This window comes from Caloenas nicobarica, chromosome 2 (genome assembly GCF_036013445.1).
Source record: "Caloenas nicobarica isolate bCalNic1 chromosome 2, bCalNic1.hap1, whole genome shotgun sequence".
NCBI classification, from domain to species: domain Eukaryota; kingdom Metazoa; phylum Chordata; class Aves; order Columbiformes; family Columbidae; genus Caloenas; species Caloenas nicobarica.
In genome coordinates this window covers 37,830,067-37,853,315 of record NC_088246.1, presented here as the reverse complement: position 1 = coordinate 37,853,315, position 23,249 = coordinate 37,830,067, and the positions used below count along the sequence as shown (strand labels likewise).

At 41.2% G+C, this 23,249-nt stretch overlaps 1 protein-coding gene across 1 annotated transcript in view; it reads left to right on the top strand.

Moving 5' to 3' along the window:
* COLQ (collagen like tail subunit of asymmetric acetylcholinesterase) overlaps positions 1–19,401 on the top strand; it is a 40,817-nt gene extending 21,416 nt beyond the window's left edge. Inside the window, exons 7-17 of the mRNA XM_065628856.1 lie at positions 156–218; positions 1,221–1,247; positions 1,883–1,927; positions 2,689–2,724; positions 3,643–3,723; positions 8,365–8,461; positions 10,214–10,353; positions 13,160–13,279; positions 13,882–14,002; positions 16,830–16,932; positions 19,056–19,401. Coding sequence (XP_065484928.1) covers positions 156–218; positions 1,221–1,247; positions 1,883–1,927; positions 2,689–2,724; positions 3,643–3,723; positions 8,365–8,461; positions 10,214–10,353; positions 13,160–13,279; positions 13,882–14,002; positions 16,830–16,932; positions 19,056–19,125 — 903 coding nt within the window. The 3' untranslated portion in view covers positions 19,126–19,401. The remainder of the gene's footprint in view (positions 1–155; positions 219–1,220; positions 1,248–1,882; positions 1,928–2,688; positions 2,725–3,642; positions 3,724–8,364; positions 8,462–10,213; positions 10,354–13,159; positions 13,280–13,881; positions 14,003–16,829; positions 16,933–19,055) is intronic.
* The last annotated feature ends 3,848 nt before the right edge of the window (positions 19,402–23,249 follow it).

Genomic DNA, 23,249 nt, shown 5'->3' with positions numbered 1-23,249 from the left:
CAAATAGAAGAATAAGATAACATATGAGGACTCAGGCAGAATATAACTGCAGTATAGACCTCTGACTACATCAAGCTCAGGCTTGTCTCAAGTACATTCAAATACGACCTCTTCAGAGAGCCACAAACAATAACTCTCTTTATTGACCTCTTTAGGGTGAAAAGGGAGAGTTGGGTGTGATGGGATTGCCAGGTACAAGAGGACCAATGGGCTCCAAGGTTTGTTAACCAAACGTTGCATTTTCAGACATTGGTTTCTAATGCTCTGCTGACAGCTGCTTCCCCCATGAATTTGCTGGAAAGCATTTATCAACATCTACCTTTTCTAATACAGCTAAAAAGATATGCTCCCCTTCAAGCAAGGTTATGTTGTTTGGTTGGTCTTGGCTGTGTTTTTGGCTTTTCATAAAAATGCTTTGGTGTAAATTACAGTAATGCAAAAGTTTATTTTAAAAGCAAAACATATATAATTGTATCCCACTAGAAAACTGGAGTTCTTAAGTGTATCTGCAGCATTAGCTTGTGTCTGCAATGTTTTCCACACACCTCATAAGACTGTGGAGATCATTTTGGTCTTCTACTAAAACTATGCATATGTATTGACAATTGGATAGTAAATACAATTTGGTCTGGCTATTCTAGTATCTGTACATCACTATCTATAGTACAGCCTTTACCTTTACGAATTTAGGCCACAACATCTTAAAGGTACTTGAAAAAAAATGTGTAACTAGTTTACTGGAAAGAAGAATTGAACACTATTGTTTACTATATGTTTCTTAAAGAGAAACTCAGTTTTATAGTAATTTTCACATTAGAAGATTACTTAAGTATAATTTAAGGATGTTCCACAGGGAAAAAAAAGATCAATCATACAAACAGAAGAGGAAGATTATTGGTAAAAATGTTTTAGGTTATTATTTGTGGCAACTAAGGTTTCATTCACTTTCAGTTACATTTTATCTCCCTTGTCTCAATTTCAAAAGCAATATCAAACCTGCTGGCTTTACCTGGCTTTTTCACATTGGCTTTTGGGCTGACTTGTCTTGCCTTTAATTCATATTTCATAGCTCTGTTTCAGTGCAATTTTAGAAGTTATGATTATTGATTTGCATTTACAAGTTGATGCAATTAATAATTTGTGCTTTGTTTTTTTGAAAGTCCTGCTTCTTGGATAATCTTGAAAGCGAGAAGCATTAAAATATCTATCATTCCCTTTAGGGTTTTCCTGGAACGAGAGGAGAAAAGGTCAGTGTGAGAATAGAATAATGTATAATTTAACAATTGGAAACAGTTATGTAAAAAAAAGTAACAGTAGAAATGAGATTTAATTTTGATGGAGTGAAGCCTAAAGGTCCCACTGAAGAATGAAAACAAGCATCAAGAAGAAGCACAGTCTTGTGGCTTGGGCTGAGATGCTGAAGAAATTAATTTTCCACTCCGTCTTCTTGTGAATAAGTTATTACCTTGCACCTCACTACAGTTTCCCCATCTGTAGAATGGGTATAATAATCCTTGATTATTGGCCTGGTTTAATTAGGCACAGAGACAGTTTTTACTATAAGACCATACAGTGGGACCAGAATTTGTATGAAGCCAACGGGGGGAAAGAAATCAAGTCTGGAAGTATTACATCCAGGAAAGCATATGTTTAATATCTAGGGAGAATGAAACCCTTTTCCTACGAGCCTTGCTCTTAATCCTGTTATAATATCAATGAAAGTAACAAGGAAACATTTTAAGGTATCTACCATATACCTTACTCTGGGGATATTACTGTATTCTGTGTGACTCCAAATAACACCTTTTATAAGAGAAATATTTTTTGCTTACTTGTCAAATGGTAGTAATTAAGCTATTGCCACTCTGTTATCTCTCTCCAGGGATCTAGAGGTGACAGAGGTGACAAAGGAGTCAAAGGAGACCAGGTAATTTTCTTTTCCAAATGGCTGTGACCTTTGGCTGAACATACACAAGGACTAATGTAATTTTGATAGCAAAAAACCAGGAGCAGTACGGAGGGAGGAAACCTGCAGGCATCTTCCTGGGAGGGCAAGAGTGGTGGGGCAGGCAGTGGTGCTACCCAACGGGAGGGCAGTGGTGCAGCCTCAGTGTCCGTGTGCTCCACAGCCCCAGTGCATAGTGGGGTGAGGAGGCAGAAGGGGATCTCCCCAGAAGTAACCTCAGTCTCTCCCAGCCCGTGCAGTCCAGAACCGTGACAGCTTGCCAAAATGTTTTTGGTTGGTGATATGATAATGCTGTGAGAAAAAAAAAAAAAAAAAGGTTGAATTGTTTAATTCTTGACCTGGGGGTTCTTTTAATTAAGAAAAGAAGAGTAAACTGCTTTTGATGTAAATGCAGAAATGCCATTCCCAAATGCAGGCTTTGGGAGTTGTCCAGGTAACAGGGTTGCCTGTAGACAAAGCACAACTGGGATGTTTTTGCTGGAGGAGAAGAAGCAGGCAGAAGAGGATTAGACAGAGGAGTAGTGATATCTTAGAAGGGGCTTTACAATGAAATGTTGCTTAGAATACTCCACCTACTACGTCACCCACAGTTCTGAATCACAGTGCAGTTTTTTTAACCAATATCAGTACAAGGCAAGGGATTTTCTTCCTTCCAGGGAAGGTGCTGCTTTGTCAAAGATCACTCCATAATTTTTTATGCTTTTTCTCCTTTTACTTTGTAGGGAGAAATAGGCTTCCCTGGAATGCTGGGACAAAAAGTAAGTAGGCATGATGTATTGGGGAGTTGAGTGCTGGCATGGGGTCAATGAATGGCTGCAGGGACATCCTGGAAAGTCTAAAGCATTGAAGGTTTTGCTTGACTCAATGACCAACGCTTATGGGCTTGATCGAATTCTTTAGGATTTTTAAGTTAAGAGAAAATTCTGAGATGTAGTTGTTTATTCTTGTTTCTCTTTTTTTCCCAGAAAATTGTTTTAGTCATAATCTTCCTCCGATTTAACATGTTCAGATTCTTGATTATAGATTCATAACTGGCCTAATTGTTTGGGTATTATTCACTTGAAGACAATAAATATTTCCTTCTTGATACTCTGAATCAAAATGGCACTACTATAAATAGCAGTGGTAATCCTGACCCGTTTTGATATCATCGTTGTTCTGTACTTAAAAAACAATCACAATTCAGATGTGGTTTTATGGATAGAAATCCTAAATGAAGATAATTTTATCTCTGAAATTAGGATAAGGAAATAATAGTTTCTTCTAAGGAGGCTAGAAGATGAGTGAATTCATGTTCCTTTCCCTGAGCGATTTTATTATACATGCACCTTAAACGCAAAGCAAGGTATTGCCAAAGGGATCAGAGAGTTTTGCTAAACTTGACCTCCCCAGGTCTCCAAACATGTTTCTGCTCTTTTCATTTGGCTTCTTCTTTAGGACAGGATTTTTCAGGGAAATTTGGGTAAATTGTAAGAGATGTTTTTCACTTCATGGTTGTTTTAAAATATTTTATCATAATGTTGATGTTCTGAGAAACAAATGGTGGTAGCATTATCTAGAGGAATCACATGAATTAGAGCACCATCCGTCTGTTGTCTTGCATAAGGCAGGTATAAACAAGGCAACATAAATTTCTGTACTTAATATCCTGTTTCCTTCCTTCTGCACCCACCAAGGGAGAGATGGGCCCGAAGGGACAATCTGGAGTACCAGGACACAGAGGACCTATAGGAAGACCTGGAAAACGAGGCAAACAAGTAGGACCATGGTGTTTCCCCTTCCCATGACTCCTGGCATCTGTGTGGTTGTGGTGTGGGACCGTGCGGTCGTGGTGTGAGACTGTGTGGTCTATGCTCTTGGTACCATGTGATTTGTCACACCAGGAGTGGACAGAAGCCCCGAAACATCTCACACGCATGCACAGCCTGTGCAGGAGTTAAAGCCTCAGCTTTAGAGCCAGAGCCTTATCTGCAGCATTCACCTCCCTGGCCACACACCATGGGTAAAGCTGTATTTTTCCTGGCTTGGTAATGAACTTGTTGAACATAACTTGAGCAGACCTTGAACCCTCCCTTTGAATCCTAATCAACACAGAGTTATGGTCCCAGCCTCACCTGATGTCTAGAGAGCTGACACAAGGTCCAGGTCTCAGACAGTGTGGGACATAGCTCTGTGGGGCCCTACACTTCATAAATCCCTAGCCCTGAGCTTGACTTAGAGGGCTGGGCTGCTAGATTTACAGGCAGCTTGGTAGGCTGCAACAGCAAATGGGATATATCCAAAATTCAACACATTTCAGCCTGCCCAGGTGGCATCCTCTGCCCCTCACAAAAACAGATTCCTGGGATGACTGAAGGAATGTTTGAAGGAAAACACTGGGTTTCTGGGGCTCTGCATGAGGGAAGATGCTGGGGATGCTACAAAAACCAGCCCCCCGCCCACCTCAGCTCCGGGCAGACAGACAGCGACAGCAGCTTGCAAGGGCCATCCTATTGCCTGTCCGTGAATTTTCTCCCTGGGTCTCCAGTGCAAAGAGCTACACTGCTTCTGATAGCAGAAACACTGCTTGTGTCCACTGGCAGTAGCCACCTGTACACTAAGAATGGTGTGCTGTAATGGATTAAACTGGTATGTGGTCTGTGGCGATGAAAACCACTGGTCTATACATCCAAACCTCAGTCCTGCATTACAGTGCAATACACCCCTTTCTCTAGCACACGCACTAAGTGTGCAACCAGTCTCCGTTCAGGCTCTGTTGCAGCTGCCAGGCCAATCTGGAGGATGTTTTTTGTCCACACCATCCAATATGGTTGAGTCAGGCTTTACCCAGGCCCAAGTGTTGGTCAACACAGATCAGCTTGCAGAGCCACAAGGCCTTGGAGCTTTCTGACACACAGGGCAAGGAATCAAGGCATTAAAACACCTTCTCTGTTTCTCCGATTTCCTCTGTTAACACTAAACCAAGATTGATTTGTTAGACTGGATATTTATATGACAGTTCTTACCACACTACTGCATGCCAGGGACAGATTCTTCTGCTCTGGGAAAGGTCAGGAAGACACATAGTGACCTTAAGGGATTGCAATCTTGTATAGAAGCTTTTCAGAAATGGGATGGTTGACTAATTGTCCTTACTTAGGGCTCAAAATAATTATGCTGGCCGAAAAAAGAATTCAGAGTTTCAGGTGAATTGTAAAGACAAGGAATTGTGTGTAAATTTGATATTGACTCCTCCACTATAGTGTTTCCTGAGAAGGAGGTAGCAATATTGGTGTAACTACCTGCTCAACTCACCAAATGGGCTTATTTGAGAGCACCTCTCCTTGTGTACTTTTTAAAGCAATGATATTTGTGGTACAAAGGAGACCAGTTCCTGGTGCTCTGAATTGCCACCTGCAGAACTTGTTTATTTCTGCTGACGGACAGGGAAGGGAACCTGTTCTGGTTACACTGTTCGTTTTAACGTATGTCTGCTCAGATACAGGAACTGTAGACCTTGTACTTAATGGAGCCAACTAAAAGCACTTTATTTGCAGTCTGGTTGTGCCCAGCGTTGCAAACAGAGGCACACGCTTCCATCACTGTTGCTCTGATGATGTCAGCTAATATCTGAAGTGGAAGAATAGCCAGTGTGGTGAAAAGTAAAAGCCAGGTGTTGGGGAGGGAATGCTAGGTCACCAAGTAGGGAAGGTATGTGCAATGTAAGTCTGCTAGATGACCCAGAAGAAATATTTTTTTCTCTCCTTGTTTCATCAGGTTGTAAAAACTGATGTGTGCTCTTTGCTGGTGTTCTTTTCTGGTTGGTTGGTTGGTTGGTTGGTTTTTGGTTTTGTTTCCTTCTGGGTGGCGGGGGGTGGTGAAGGGTGGTGTTTGTTTGTTTTTTTGTTTTTTTGTAAACCGTAAACTGTGCTTGTCTGTCCTGCCAAAGTAATGTGTACAGAATATCTTCCCGTGAGCATAAGGCAAAGACGCAGCGCCTGCAGATCGTCTTGAACAGAGCGCGCTATTTACTTGACCTTAGACATTTTGTCACATTACACAGTGTCTTAATTAAAAAGTGGTGACATAAGGCATGTCATAATTTGAGGCAACAATCATTGTGACTAAAAGAACTATAGTCTGGCCCTAAATTAGGATTTCCAGGCCCCAGGCTAAGTACACAAGCCCCTTCCTTGTGCCCTGAAAGCAATTTCATCATTGATCTTCTGCAGGAAAACCAGGTTTCCCTCTGTAATTGGTGAACTAGCCATTTCCCTTCCTCTTCTCTAATCCTTTGAAAAAACTTGAGAGTGGCATTTTAAGGCTGCTGCCCTTAAGTGCTGTAGTTGTCCGGCTGTTTGTTCAGCTGAGAGGATCGTTTCCATCCACACGGGGCCGTTTCCTGTCTCTTGATCCTGCTGACATCCCTAGATAAAAGCAGCTAAATTAGGAAGGTGTCACTTCCACTTCCATTCTGAGCCACATCTTGATTATCTCACTGGCTTCTTCAGCTCTCCCCTGCCTCTGGGACAGGCTCTCCCTGAAAGGTAGCCACGAGGTGGGAGTCACAAGCCACAGCCTCACTGCCCACACACTGAGATATATTAAACACTCAAAGCTTTGTAGCTTGGGTGTTGACCCCAAGGAGCAAGTTTAGGGTCTCAGTCTGGATAAGGAGGAATGACTTAGGGCTTTAGATAATGTTAGTTTGAAAGAAGGGAGAAGAATGTAAATATTGTTCATGGGAAAAGCTTTTCTGAATGCCATGGGTGCACATGAAAGAAAAACAAAACAAAAAATAAAGGCAAAGATATTTAATATAAATCTTTGCCATTATTATTTAATCTATCTGTGCTAAACAAGGGAGCATTAAGTAATCATTCCTCCAAAGCAGAAGACACAGAAGACAACTCATTTTCTGGCAGCACATGTCTGACTGAAGCTGGCTTGCTTCTGCTGGATTGTTATTGTGTGGGGGAAAGAGATTTCCCAGAGATTTCTTGGAGGTTACAAAATTCTGGTCTGCTAGTTCTGTGTTCAATAACGTTAAGAAGTAATTAGGGATCAGCATCACTGACATTCACATAAATCCTAGGATATTTTGATGGCACAGGGCTTATCTAACAGGATTAAACAAAACAAATATTCAATTAGTTCTTTATGGGCCATGGCAAAATCAGCCTTCCTCTGTTGAAATGGTACAAGTGACATTCAAACGTATCCATGGGATACAACGTATTATACAATGACAAATGATCTTAGCATATGTTACTATATATGCTTTATTACTCTGAAATTAGACATGCAACAACCCATCATGAACCCATGAATGCACAGTAACCTGGAATTACACCATCTTCAAGGAACCAATCTCCTTTGTTATTAAAGGAAAGCTTACATAGCACCCATCATTTTTGTTATGCTAAATAATGTATGCTGCTACATAAAAATCAAATCAGACGTTTAAACTTAAATCTGTGTAACACACTTCTGAAATATAAAACTGAGAAATCCAAGCCTTGGAGAGTACACGAGCAGAAAGATAAATATAGTTATTTTTAATAAGTGTCACCATATTAAATTCAAGAGCAAAAATAAGAAAGTGCTGAACAGTTCTAGCGTGAAACTTCCAAATGCCTAAGGGTACAACGGCACAAAAAAGCTCCCATGAGGCAAATAAGGGCTGATTTTAGAGAATATTAGCCATTGTATGGTAACTGTGTGTAAACTCATCCCCCATAGGAAAATTTACAGCATTTTGAGTGAGTGATAAGGTACCAGAGGGCCACCATTTGTCAGCACGGTGTTGCCACACACTACCTTGCACTTCGTAAAGCCAAGCCCTTGCTTGCTTTATGGTGATTTGTTAATGTAACTTTACCCCCGAAAGTCAAGGAGACACAAGAGTCCCAGTACCTAAAGTACTTCTCAAAACAGTGTGAGCCTCAAAGTCATTAATGTGCTTCAGAAAGCCTGCACCCTAAGAAATGTCACTGTGGAAGCCCTTGACGACTCTTTAATGTATTTTCTCTTTTTTTCCCCAGTGTGTATTAGTGCAGTAACTAAGGATTTCCAGGGTCAGCTGACCTGACTCCTAGAGAGCTACTGGGGTAAAAAGGCATCCTTAAAGAAAGGCTGTCAAATGATTGAAGTCAGAGAAGGGTGACCCCTGACTCCACACAGAGCAGATCTCTGGGACCTTTCACATTTAGGAGCAGAAGTCCTGCCTGGACATGCTTTTCTGTCTCCATGTAGAAGAGGACAGCACCTCTTCCCCTGGTGTAGTGACTGTGAAGCTCATGCTGCATGCTTTTACTGAAAAATGTCTTGGCTTTCTTCAAAGGGAAGCCAGTGCTGGCTGGAAGAGTTTGTGTGTTATTAATAGTTTAGCAAATAAATGAATGTCTCCTTTCTCCTAGGGACTGAAGGGAGACGTTGGACCGGCAGGTATGATGGGTCCACCTGGAAGGCCTGGTCCTTCTGGCCAGCCAGGCCCCCCTGGACCTTCAGGATCAGGTGAGTAGGAGATCAGGTTTAGGAGATCTCCTAAACAGTGTCCCTGCTCCCCAGCCCCTCCTGACCCATCACAGAGCCTACACAGGTCCCTTTACAGAAGGTGTTCCAGGGCTTCATTTGCTTCTCCACTGACAGCAAGGAAAGGATTTCTCCTGAAAGCAGGTCATGCCATCCTTGTGTGTTACAAGGACTATATACACCTTACTTTAAAGTCTACATTATGGCTTCCTGTGTTTCAGATAAAACCAAAAACGTGCCCTATGTGGTTCCTGTGGGACTTTGGTAGATGGGGATGATGAAAAGTCTTCTGGCAGCCTTGGAGGGACTAGTTAATCTCCGTCACCAAAGGTCTGCTGCTTCTCCAGATATCCTGGCTTACTGCAAAAGACTGTGATTTCTAATCAGCCAGGACATACCCACCCTGTGCAGCTCTTTAAAAGAAAAACAGATGAGACTCAAATTAGAATGGCATTAAGGAAAGAAGGGAATAAAGGAAAGGGACAGGAATCAGAGGGGAAAAAGGGTAGTGGAGAGAACTCTAATTAAGTGGTGGAGATCTGTGCTAGCTGCAATTGTGCATGTTGTAGAAATCACAAGAAAAATCTCATAACTGATAATTGTACAGATTCAAAGCTATGAATACACATGAACTCTGGGCAGCTTGTGAGACCAAGATTAAACATGACCCACAATGTTCAGTGACAGTGAACCCTCAGGTAGGGTTTTCTCAACCCGGATATATACCAAATTATCTGAAAAGAAAAGCAAAACCTGTTGGAAACTACTATTGCTTCAACTGGCATGCGGTTGCAACCCATCCGTTCAATGTCCTTTTCCATTTTGCTTTCCCATTTTCTTCCCTTGCTTACATCAGTGGGCAGGAGGACTCTTTCTGTAGTGGTATGAAAATGGTACATCTGTGAAGCTGGGGGCTGCTTCAAAATATTCACATATCTCATGTCTCCCATTATGAAACTTCTTCATCTTGAGTAAATTAGCTGCAAGTTTTCAGAGGGCAGAATTTTCTCCATGCCAATGGGAAGGCAGCCAGGATCTTGAGATTACTTTTTAAAGGCGTTCTTCTATCCACAGAAAGTTTCTGTGTCAGATTTGTTAATCTTGTCCCTCTGGAATATAAATTCTGATCCTAAAGGACCTTTCTGTAATGATGTCACTGCTTGCAGTGTGAACATGTTGACTCATAGTCTAATTTTGCAGAGTAGCACATCCTTGCCAAAGTTTGAAAGTCAAAAAGTAGTATTTCTTTTAACTTTTATTCATAGCACTCCTGTATTTCTAGTTGGTTTTTCCTGTACAGAACCCCCTGAAACAGTATTGCTCAAGTGGTTGTACAAATGCAGAAGTCCAACGGGTTGTGGATTTATACAGACCTTAATGCCTAGGTGCTGTAAAGTGATCTGTGTGTTCATGTCCTGAATTTCTGTAACTTCAAACAGGCTGACATTTATTCTAAGCAAATGGTCTCTCTCTGTAAAGTTGGTAGAAAAAATTAGAAAGTGATCTGAAATAATATGACTGTGGTACAAACTTCAGCCTCTCTCCTGAAGTGCTAGAATTGGTGATTCTGGTAATTCCTTCCCTCAGTTCCCAGTGGATTTGGTGGGAGATGTGCATATCTGAAAACTTAGGTAAACCCATACATGCTCCTGACCTGCACTTTTTCCACTGAGGCTGCCTTTGTGTTTTGTGCATTAACTTCATAATAAAACAACTTGGCATTTTGTTCCCTAGGGCAATTTGCAATAGGACCAAAAGGGGAAAGAGGACTTCCAGGGCCTCCAGGGAGATGTCTCTGCAGACCCCCACAACATGTGAATAACCCTTCATATGAGGAATCTGTGTTTGGACACAGTTATCCAAAAGTCCCCGCAGTAAGTAGATTTTCTGGGAGAGAATGCAAGCAGTTCCTAAGTACTTTTAACATAAGAGGTGACGTACTCACTAATATTTCAGATTTAACAAGGAAGATGTCTGGATGTTGGCAATGTGTGATAACTAGAATGCAAAACCTCTGAGAGCCAGTTGGTGCAAAAGAGTTTGGTCTCATAACCAGTCTGAGGGTTGTGTGATTGAGGTGCTGAAATGCAGCTGTTTCAAACTATCAGTAATGTAGCATGTGTTTAGAAACCTTTTTTCAAGCCTGAGGATGCTCTCTTCCATCTCCTGCTGTATATATGTAATCTGTTATTTCTACTTCAGTAAACTGAAATATATTTCAGATTGGTCAGTGAAGTAAGGATCTCTTTCTTGCTTATTTTTTAGATCTTCTGCAAAGACAGTGATTTCAGAGTTGAATATCGGGGTCAAGCATTTCACATACACAATAGGACTTTCTCCCAAAGAACAGACCCTCTACCTTGAACCAAAAAGGAGTATCCACAAACCATGAGAGTCAAAGTTTTGAGCTACTGTGTGTAGATGTACACTTTATATAGCTAATTTCAGTCTCTAGCCTTCTTGAAAACATTCTTACGAGCAAATTGGACAAGGTACTTTAAAGGACAAGTCATTGGTGAAAAGTGACCTAGCAGTCTTTCATCTCTGATTTCTTTGGGCTTTGTAAATACCATTTCTGTACTTTTCCTTCTGCTGGTCCCTGCCTTATTACTCTGTGCATGTTATCACTTAATCAGCAATGAAAATGCTACCTTGCTGCTATGTACCAGCATTAGCCCAACCACTCCACTCATGCAAGTGGATTTTGCACAGTGTCTGGTCATCTCTGAATAACAATACGCAGCGATTAGCTTTGTTAACTTTCCCATCTGTCACATTGTCAGAAAGCTGTTACAGGGTGTGAAAGGGACATACTCACAACACTGTCAGTTAAACTGGGTCATTAAACTCAATCTTTTGTATGAGTGTGCTGCAAGTCTTGTCAGCTGCTCACTCATCCCTCTCTGTGTTGTGTTACAAAAAAGGCCCGTTATTTTTAAAACATTGGTGAGGGAAGAAAGTACATGAAGTAAAGGTACATATCACATTGTGTTGGACATGATTGCAAAAAACTATCACCTACTTCATGGCATGGAGAGCTCATAGGATAAGGTGTACAACTTGCAATCTTCTCTGTAGGTTTTACAACTCTCCTTTTCCATGTGGCACCGTTTCATATTAGATCTTAAAAGGTGGTAATGAGAGTGTAATTACCTAAAGCATAAGTACCCTACACTATCGCTATGAGCCCTCATTTGATGATGATCAAGTGCCCTTTCGTTCTCAGAAATGTGGGATGTTGAAGAGCCAAGGCTCAGCTCTGGAAGTGGAGCACTCGCAGAGCAGTGCTCCCCCTTTGCCTGCCCCATTTGTTTTACTCCCTTGAGTGCCAAGAGCAGGAGCTTAAACATCACTATTATTTATTCTGTTCAGATCCCCGTGCAGCAGCTTGGAAGCCTGCCTTGTACTACTTGAAAACTGCTGTCAGGGTTTCTTTTGCTGCATGTGGAAAAGCAGCATCCTTCGGCAGCACGTCCCCACAGCCATCGCCCACTCACCCCTCAACTCCTCTGGTGCCAATGCTGGAAACAAAGCACTGTTTTTCTGTCACTGGCTAAGAGGAATTTATTTTTTTTAAAAACTCTTTTGCAATTTCAAAGACCAGTGTCTGTAAAAGAGAGTTTCAGAGAGAACAGATCAGCTATTGATTTCAAGAGAAATTAGAGCTCTGGGGTTGGGTCTTGAGCTCCTGAATGATTACAGAATTGGTTCTTTGCTGGCTTTCTGGTTCTTTGCTTTCTTTTGTTCAAGCTGAAGGAATTTTTACTCAATGCCTCTCTAATGAAATTGGCCTTTGTTGAGGGCTATGGGAATATTCTGCTATGTAAAAATTTCAGGGTAATTTGTTTTAAAAAGAGCCAATTTGTTTATGCTAGTGGGAATCAGGCCCTGCCTTAAATCCATTTTGCTCAGAAGCACTCCATTTACTTTTTCTTAATTTAAAAATGGTTTGATTGTTGCTAAAATTAATTTGATTAAGCTGCTGAAGGAAGAGATTATTTCTTAATGCCCCTTGCAGCCAGTTTCTGGGACTGAGACTTTTAAAAAATTAGAAAGAGCAGCTCGTCCTCATTTTTCCATTTTGAACCAATTTTTTTCTGTTTACTTGAAGACTTGGCTTTAGACTAAAATATATGCATAGGAAAAAAAGTGCATTGCAATGGAAATTAAATATAAACAAAGAATAAAGTAGTAAAAGATGAATGGACATTGCATTGAGCAATGCATTATTTATTCTGTAGCCACGAGCATGTCTAAAAAATTATAGACAAACCCACAAAAAGCACTTATGCCCATATGGATTTTGCAATTGTTCCAGCACCTAACCATCTGAGCATCTGATTGTTTTTCTCAGCAATGACTCTGCAGGTATTTCATGATCACTACCTGTGGATGTGCATTTTGAAACAGGGGCCATTTGTGCCATAGGTAGGTACTCAGGAAAGACCATTCTCCTTTGGAAACTCCTGTCTCTTCTCACCAGTCACAAAGGAGCCTCTTGTGGTCTGGCAGTCCATGGGTTGAAGTTCTCACACCATTCTGTTTCTGAAAACAACCAAACCATTTTTCTGTGTCATTATTTACCTATTTGCAGCTACATATGTCTGCAAAACTAGATCCTGTGACAATCCAAAACACTTCTTGAGAAGGTTGCCAATCACCTCTTTTTCTGTGCCCCAGATTTTTGTGGTGAATAATCAAGAAGAACTGGACCGGCTAAACACAGAAAATGCCTTAGCTTTTAGAAGAGATCAGAGATCTTTGTATTTCAAGGATACCTTTGGATGGCTCCCAGTCCAGGTGAAAATATGACTGTGGTCTCAGAAAATTCGTGAGTGTATGTTTCATTTCCAAATACAGAACATACTTCTGCACTTAAAGTGTCATACAGAAGAAATGAACCAAATGGAGAAAAAAGCTCATTTTCGAGCACTGCCATAGCTGTACATAATTCTGTGATTTTTCGTTCACAGGAGTGTTAGTTACTGAGGAGTTAACTCTTCAGTGTTGCAGGTTTTGCTAACCTCCCTGTGAACCAGGCTCAACTGGTGAACAAACTGGGGCTGAGTTTGGGGAATTAGATTAGTAAAGAATATTTTTATTTAATACAAGAATAAGACAAAATTCACCAGGGTAAAAAGTTGTGGAAAAATACAAACCCCGCAAAACAAAACCTTGTATTTCCTTATTGCTTCAAGGAGCTAAGCTAAGTCCTACTGAAATGAGCAGCAGCACCCTTTGTGTGTCCACTGAATCAGATTCTGTATAAACCCTGTGAACCACCAAACAATGGGATGTGAAAACTTGGTTGTGGGACCTGCCTCCCACAGCCCTTCACCTCTGCTTGCTGGCCAGGCTGCTCATGGGCCGGGTCAGTAACCGCTGGGTGTTTGTTTGGCCAGCTCAACCCTTTCTACCCCGTGGATTATCGCTTCGAGGACAGCGGTACCTGTGGAGATGGGATCGTGCAGGATGGGGAAGAGTGTGACGATGGCAATGCCGTGGTGACTGACAGCTGTATAAGTAAGTTACAGCGCATCAAGCGCAGCCTCCTTCTGTCATTAGTTGTGCATTAGTTATTTCCATGGGGTGCACTGCTGTATAAATCACACAAATGTTTCACTCAGGGAGCTTGTGTGGTTTGTGACTCGAGCGCAGACATGGGGATCCCAAAACAGGTTGTCCCTAAGATGACGTTCTTTAACTGGTGTGCATGCAAATGAGCCAAATTCTGCACACAGAGAAGAGCTATTGATTTTATTACAGAGCTGTACAAGTCTGGATCCTAGATCAAATTCAGTCATTTATACAAAATCTTATCACTATATATACATCCTCAGGGCAGTCCTGTAGGGCTGATTTGTTACAACATTTGCATACAAGTTATATAACACTGTTCTTACCATGCATGCTCAGTGAGCAGGTAGCCTTCAACAAGGAGGTATGTTTTTGTATTAAAATGAGATTATAGTGAGCAAAGTTTACTTTAGGTTAAGCATGTCCACAAAATCTGGCAATAATCACTAGATAATCAACGGTCCATGGCTGACTTCTCAGTTCCAGGATAGGTTTTGTTTTACAATTAAAAGTTACTTGGTGCTAAACATCTCATTTATTATTTGTATGAAAGTTAACCTATGCTAGGCAGTTCATCTATTATTAGTCTAATATTAACTTACTAGTAAACCGCATGGTCAGGTCTTTTGGCCTATCCAGAAACAGGGAGAGGGAGGCACAATATGTGAAAACTGAGGTCCTTTGTGCATGTGGATGCCACACAGCAGCACAAGACAGAGGTGATGCCAAGTACTTCTCACGTAACCTCATTGAGGACTGCGTACCTCACCAAGCAGGGGCGTTTGCAGTCAGAGCAAAACCACTGCATTTCAGGGGGCAAATTCAGCAGCTGGTTTATATGCACACCCTCCCCAGGGGATGCCAGCATTTTGGCCAAAAGATGTAGCTTATGTTTGCGGTGCACCGCAAAACACCTTAGGATAGACGCTGAAGCTGACGGTTTCTAATAGTAAGCTAGATCCTGGGTCCAGTAAAATCACTTTGGATTTTGTTATTCACTTGCATAGGGAATGTGTCAGCCTACTACCTTCACTGTTAGGTTTATACAACATTTGATTCCTGTCTGGTCAACCTTCCTTTCATTTTGGTGGCTGTAAATAGCAAAGAGCTTATAAGCATAGAAGCATCTGTGGCAACCTTCACTCCTGCCTTTCGGTTACTTTTACAGCTTGATTCCTTCCCCAGAGCACAGGACCCTGCACCATCTACAGCTGACACACAGCAGGGTTGGTATTCTGTTGGTTCTAGCAAAGGGATGCTTCTTCACATTTCAGAACAGGTATCAGCCAACACTGAAAGATGCAATTTTTCTTTTTCATTTATAGAGCCCTCCATTTTTTAAGCCTGACTTTGAAAATGAGGTGTATGCAGCCATGCTCTATGTGAGTTTGTCCATCCATCTGTTCATCACCACCCTTCCCCTCATAACCTAGGAATCGCAGCCAACTCCTCAATGACAACAGGAAAGAGATTTCAAATGCAATTCAGCTGTATAGGGAGACACACAAATAAATGCCTCTCTAAGCTTGCCTAGCTGCAGAATAATCCAGTGAGAGAGGATGAGCTCTCCAGGCTCCAAGCATGAGAAAATGATTCAATTAGAATTTGCAATCAGCCATGGGAACAAGCATGCAGGAAAATACTGTTCATTATTTCTAGTGCCTGCAAAATTATACATGGTGTGTCTGGAGGCACACCATGTTGCCTTGTGCTATACATTGGGCAATGCTTCAGGTCGTTTGAAACCTTGCAATACAAAGATTTCTGACACTGACGTGATCCGAAGAGTTATCATTGAGTTACTTGGAAATGACCACATTGTCATGGATCTGACCTTGTGACTGAACCAGAAGAAAAAATGTTAACCAAATGTTAAGTGGATTTCATTGTAAAATAGGCTTGTTGTTTTTAGAAGCAGCAATTTCTAACAAACAGGTCCTTGGTGCAATTAATTAATGATTTCTGTTTGTAAATAACTCACTTTAACTCTTACAAACTCCTCATTCTTGAGAGTCCTTTTAGTCCATTGCTTAATAGTGTCTCTGAGAAGATCTCAGAATCATTTTAGCTAAATGAATTTGTTAAAACTATACTCATACTCAAAAAGTTGAAGACATTAAAAGCAAAGTCCAGTTGCTAAAATAGAAAAAAAAAAAACAACACAAATTACTTCAGCCTACATGCCAGCCACCATGAAAAATTGTTACAAGGCCCACTCATGCTCAAGTCAGTAGGAATTGACATTGGGAAAAACACTTTTTTGGCAATCAGTGCTTTTTTTTTTTTAATAGACAAGCAATAAATCTGCATAATTCTATTCATATGTGGGAACTCGCAGTAGACACATGTAGATACTGTACAATACTAGGTAAATGTCTAGGTTGAGATTTTCAAACTACTTAATGACCTCAGAGTGGTTTTTTTGAAATTGTGACCTCCCCAAATAATTTCATGCTTCCTTTAATTTCTTTTTGGTAGTAATTATCCACGGTAATAATAGCTCTTAGAATAAATGCTCTTGCAATGAGTGTTTCTGTAGTAATTGCTTTTAGTAGTTATACATTCTTGCCCTTGGTCATTGAAATTAGGCTAAAAAAAAGGCATATTATTTGTAGTGAAGAATATTGCTCCTCCTAAGACAGTCCGTACAGGATGCTCTCCCCAAAATGCCTTATTTTATACTTTACCCTTAAAAATCTAGTTCCACTTACCTCACCTGCCTCTTTTACTTGTCAAGTGCCTTGAAGGTATCTCTTTCTGTATTTTTCGCTAGGATGCCGTCGTGCTTACTGCGGGGATGGCTACAGACACGAGGGGGTTGAAGACTGCGATGGGAAGGATTTTGGATATTTGACATGTAAAACATATCTCCCTGGGTACGTATGAGCTGTCTTCACTTTGTTTTGGGGTGGTGAGTATTTTTGTTTGGTTTGTGGGGGGTTTTTTGTCGTTGTTGTGGTGGTTTTTTAATTTTATTTTATTTTTGTGGTGTTTGGTTGGTTGGTTGGTTTGGTTTTCTTTTTTCTTTTTTCTCTTTGCCAGCTTTAAAAGAGAAAAGTGTTATCCACTTAAGCCTTGTTCCACTGGGACCCCTGCAGGCAGTGTGGGAGAATGAGTTTATCAGATTATTTCGTACATCATTGACTTCGAGGGCTAAATTTCCTTTCTTAATAATAAGCACATGCCTCTGACTGTACGAAAATGAATGAAGGTCACATAGCCATATGTTTGCCCATTGCTTGCAAATATTTCCTCATTTGGTGACATTATCATTGCATTAATGTTCACCCATAACATAGTAAGAGTAGAAATGACCATGAGACGGAAATGATCACAGGAAAGGAAAAAAAGGAAGGAGAAAAAAGAAAAATTAAAAACCCAAACCCCAGTCTCTGTCTGATCTCCTGTTGCCCTTACCATTAATGTGTATTCTGGGTGTATCCTTGTTTCCGAATCAACCAGTCATCTCCTAGCCTTTCCAAAGCCCAGGAAGTTCACTCAACAGCAGCTGCAAAGCCATGCATCTGCTCAGCAATGTCCTTCATTTCAAACATCTGCTTATTGTTGACTTGCCTTCTCTGCCTTTGTTTAAGCAGCTTCCTCTGGTCAGCATTCGGCCTCCAGCAGCAGCATTTCTATTTAGCTGTCAGGTATTGTTACTGGCTAACAGGAAACATTTAATTTGCAAATGAAATTATGCACAGAGCCGTCATCATTCATGGAAGAATAATGTGCTAATTGGCAGGAATAAGAAACCACAGGACGCCTTCGTAAATCAGGTGCTGTGCTAATCCTTGCACTGCAATTGTTAGAGCACTCCTAGTGTAAGAGATTACTAAAACCAAGACCAGCAAACCTGACAGCCTGAAATATTTTGCAGAGATCTCATCTTCAGACAGTGCGGAGCTGTTTTCTACTGCGAAAACTCTTCCCTTCTAAGAGTCTGAATTTTGGTGCCAAAACCAGCACTGCAACAGCTTGAGAAATTTTTACAAATTTCATTTCCTGTGGCTAATCAAGTTGTGAAGAGCAACTGATATCCTTCATTTTTGTGTGTGCAGCCTGCAAATTATCTGCTAAACTAAAGAAAAAGCTGTGAATCATGAGTAAAATGGGATAAATATGTGAGCAGGGCACTCCCATGGGAGTTTTACCCCAAAGCACCTTTTCCTCCTGCTGCAACTGATTTTCCCATTTTCTACCCTTTCCAGCCCCCAAATCCTCACATTTCACACACGTTCATTTCAGATTTCATGTTGCTTTTCTGAGAATGTGGGTTATCCCAGGACATACTTTCAAGGACCTGCTTAATGGCTGCTTAATCCGCAATTTTTGGATTGTTTCATGGGTGATTTGTTCACTTAGACATATGCTAGCAATAAAACTGCATCAAAAGGCTTATTTTATTAACATTTCTTGTCAGATCTTCAGTATGTAGGGTCACTGCAGCTCAGTTTAAGTCAGTAGAAAGAAAAAAATCACTGTTTTTCTTCATTTTGTAAGGACCATTTGATTTAGTTTTTTAATTATTATTTCAAAGGCGGGCATGTGTCACTATCATTGTTTCAAGTACACGAAAAATAAGTTAAAAGACAGGTACAGTCATGCCTGCTAGAGCTATTGGAAGTAACTGGAAAAACACTAAACTCAGAGCCTCAGATATTTTGTTACATAGTTCCCATGGGTGAGTGCCAAAGCCTTCCCTGCACCCACCTCTGCATAACACTAATTTCCTACTGCTAATAGGGATTGGGGGTTTTTTTAAATTGACATTACTGGGAATTAAGTCTTCACTCACAGTTTCTCCTGAACTTTTATTTTACTGACAGGGGGGAGCACATTGGAGCACTGATGGAAATTGCCCTCTTATTTCGGTTCCCATATATTACTGCACATGGCATCTTCTGATGTTCTTCACTCCTACAGAGAGTTATATCCAGAAACCATACAATGTAAACTATAGCATGCTTTGAAACTGAGATACTCTCTTTTATTTTAGGTCTTACGGAAAATTGCGATGCACTTCTTACTGCTACATTGACTCTACACAGTGTCGATACTTCACATGAGGGGAGCAGAAGTGGGTAGCATCCCACTTGTAGTGGGGTGCTAGGTGCTATGCTATCATCTATCCAAGAAGGACTGGGATAAAAAAACCCCACCCACCTCTGTGTGAAAACAAAGAGACGTCATGCTGCTGATGGCCATTATGAGGTGTTTTTATTTTTTTTTTTTTAATTAAGTCCGATTGGGAAAATAAAGGACCACTGCATCCTGTCTTAATAGAGAAATGTCAAATAGTATTTGCCAGTAAGACTTTCATATGGCTGTGGATGGCAACTTGCTCTCCACCACAAATGCAGTGTAAAGCTGCTGGAAACTGAATTTCACTAACCAGGAATATCGTGTAACAATTACCTCGACTTAGCACTGTTAAACCTACATGTAAATTCTTCAGGGTTTTTGTCTTTAACTTTCTCAGCATAAACACGAAGCGTATCTTCCATGTGAAGTTTATAGAGACTTTTTCTTTTATTACATTGTGAACTTTACAAGTGTTGTATCCACGTGAGTGATGACTTCAGTGACATTAAGGTTAATGGTACATCTTCATGGGTTGAAGGAGCAGAGGCCCTTCAGTAAGTGCTTTCAAGATCAACAAATCAGCCAAAAAAGCTGGTTTACTTCACCTTCAGGCTGAGACGTTTGGTTGTTTGAGTCTGTGTGCATGCACAGAAATGCAAGTGGTCACAGGAGGCCTGAAACTGCAGACCACAAAGGCCAAACTGGTTAAATAAACTGTGAAATAGCCAAGGAGCTCTCTCCCAGGAGAAAATCAGACAAGAAAGGAAGATAGAGAAGGAACGTATTTCTGTATTTTTCACCAGTGTCAAGCTGGCTGTGCTCTGGAAGACCCTGAAGGGGCTGGGACAGTATCGATTACCTGCCTGAAACCACAGCGTGACCATGTACACGTTGCCTTCACTCTGGTTTCTTCACTGGAAGGTCTTTTTCAGCCCCTTGTCTACCTGACCATCATCATTCAGTCACTGGATACACCCTGTCCTCTCCCTCTCGCTGTTTCCACCACTGTGTCTGGGGTACCTCCCAGTGTACATTCTCACTTTTGTATCTCTGTAAATCAAATCTTGGAGTAGAGTGTTTATGGATGCTCATTTATGATATGTAATGTACATGTATTTTTGTTTTTCAGAAAGTTTGTTCAACTATACTAACTCTGATAGGAGTCGGAGTAATTATAATATTTATTAGCAAGCATTGAAGAGTAAATTTCATGTGAGAAGCATATTATGTGAAAAAGAGTCTGTAACAGAAGAAAAGGAAACAAAGGATGTGCAGAATTCAGGACTAAAAACCTCAAATCCAGGTGTTATTTTCACTCAAGCCACTCTTTTTTTCTTCATGATAAATGCTGTACAAGACTGTGTGAAATGCATGAGCTACCTGTACCAGTGACAGCACTGGAACAGCTGCACTTACACTGGTGCTTTGGTAAAGGTTTAAGGTAGATGTTGCATTGTAATGATAAGACATTAAGCAATCAAGAAATGCATATGGCTTTTACCACCTGTATAAAAGACTTTAACTCTGCATGTCCAAAGTGATACTGGAAATCACCAATTTAAAAAAAAAACAACAACAAAATTAGGTGTACTCTTTGTGGCTCTCACTTACCTGAGCTCCTTATGCTGCTGTAAAGTCAAGCCACCAGCATTTGTGGCCAGGTTCAATAGTTCAAAGTTTTAATTCTCGTTGCTTCTTTTTTTTCTTTTTTTCTTTCTTTTTTTTTTTAAAAAAAAACCAACCAGAAGTCTTAATAAAAGGTCAAGGAACCACTGGGGCAAGGAACTCGCTCAACATAAGCTCTGGAAATCTGGGCACTAGCACAGCTGCCTTTTAATTTCCTGTGCTTGTGCAAGTGGTAGATTCCAGCAGCGCCACACCGTGAGGGAGCACATATCCCAGCATAAGGCTCCCAAGGACAGCCACATCCCCCCACATTGCGTCCTGCTGGCCAACCCTACGGCTGAGCCTCTGGCAGCATGTGCTGAGTGGTACCATCCTGGGCTTGGAGCGACTTATCTGAACTCCTCACCCTTCTCCAAGGAATTCATGTCTACCTTGCCAAAATGCTAGGGTCTTTGAGAAACTTAGCAGTCCCAGTGGCCTTTCACATTCAGTTTTAAGTCACGTCATTTTTAAAAGATCCTGCCTCTGAAGGACATTGAAGTTGTAAACCAAGTGCACGGAGGATAGGAAATGTAAACAGGAGTTGTGATTGTGTAGGTAAAATTGTACCGTGCTGCACACGTTCAGGAAGGATCAGAAAACATTCACAAAGTGTAGATTTTAAATTGACCTTATTAATACAGCACAAACAATTCGGCATCTTAACAGAAAGGAATGTAAGATATAAGGAAAAAAAATACATGAAACAAAGTTTCTTATTACCATTACTGTCTTGTTCCCCTCACATGATAAAGCAAGAGAAAGACATCTGGGAAGGTGGTAAGTATATATGATTTTTTAAATGGCAAAAAACCCCCAACCCTTCTTACGTACCTGCTTTATTAATTGAGGATTCTTCAGCTGGGTGGTGCCTGGTCTGCTGTGAATTATCTTCCCTCCTTCTCTGAGTTTCTTAACACATTTGTGCCAAGTCTGGTTCAAAAAGTTAATTGAAGTATTTCAGTTCCTTGACCTTTTGTAGCAGCAAATGCTTGCGGGAAAGTTTTCTAATGATTAGTATGCAACTCTAGAGGCATACAAAAATAATATGAGCTTACACCATGCACTGTATTAAATGTATATTAAAAATCCAGCTTGCACATAATATATTGTTAAATATATGTAGTTACCTACTGCGTGTATTAGCAGCTCATGTCAATAAAACCTGCTACCTTAGTTCTGGTATGTCCTTACTTTCGCTTATTCCATTTTTGGTTTAACATCAAAATTTTTTAGATATTATTTCCTAGTTTAAGATGCTGGGGAGGGAAAATCCCAGCGCCTCCCCTCCTCTCCAATGCCTCCTGCTTCTCCCACACCTGCTGCTGGCCCTGGCTCTGTGCGGGGTGTGCACAGCCTGGGAGTGTGACTGTGCATCCCCGCAGCAGGTCCCGCCACTGCCCCAGCCCCAAACTGACCTGTGCCACACGCCATGTGCAGAACTGCTCCCCTCTCATTGACTTCTACTTGTAATTAATGTCACATGGACTATTTTTAATAAGACTTTGGGCTGAGGTTTGGGGGATTATCTCCTCCTGCTGCTTCATAACGTCCTGGTTGGTTTGTAACTCCTATCAGAGGCTGAGCTGATGGTTGCAAACCAGAAAGCTACAGCATCAGGTGTTGATGGGCAATGGGAATGGCAATATTGGCACCTCTGGTTTGGGCAATCCCAACAGCCAGCACCCAGGCTTTGGGAAGAGGCTCCTGCCTTGCAGTAGCAGCTGTCAAGTCTGTCCTCTCCAGGCTTTTGTGCACAATGGGGCATCCCAGAGAAGGGCAGTGTTGTCTGTCCCCAGGGGAAATGGAAGTGTATTGACAGCTAGAGAATGAATGAGTTTTTAGGGCAGTGTATTTTCTGCCTTTCCTTTCTAACAGCTCAGCTTCTGTGACACTCACCTCTCTGGCTTCCCAAATGCCTATGTCATGTCTCTCTTGGCTTCAAATAATTCAAAATTGTAGCTGCCAACCTGGTGCATGCCCATAAATCTGGCCATGTATCTCATCTCCTCATTTCTTTGTTCTCATTATTTCCTTTAACAGCATCAAATTTCACATCCTTCGTAGCCCCTCCAAAACACTACAACACCTTTGCTGCTCTGCAGACACTGGGTTTTGTCAACTTCTTTTTCAGCCTCTCACACCATTCCTTTTCCAACATCTGAGGTTGCAGCCCTACAGATGTCACAGCAAAGACCCTTGGCCACGGTTCTTACCTCCTTAAAAGATGGCTTCTTAGAGAAGCCAACCTGAACGTCTCTAGAAATCATGTGGTGCAATTCCTGTTTCAGCCCCACTGATTTGGACAAAGGCAGAAGGGTTTGGTAGTTATCCTTAAACTGTGAGTCTCCCAGAACAGGTACTGTCCTTAAGCACCAGCTGTTTATGAGCAACAATAGTAATAAGTCCCCAGTTAGCTGCTTTTGGGGACAATTCAATGGCT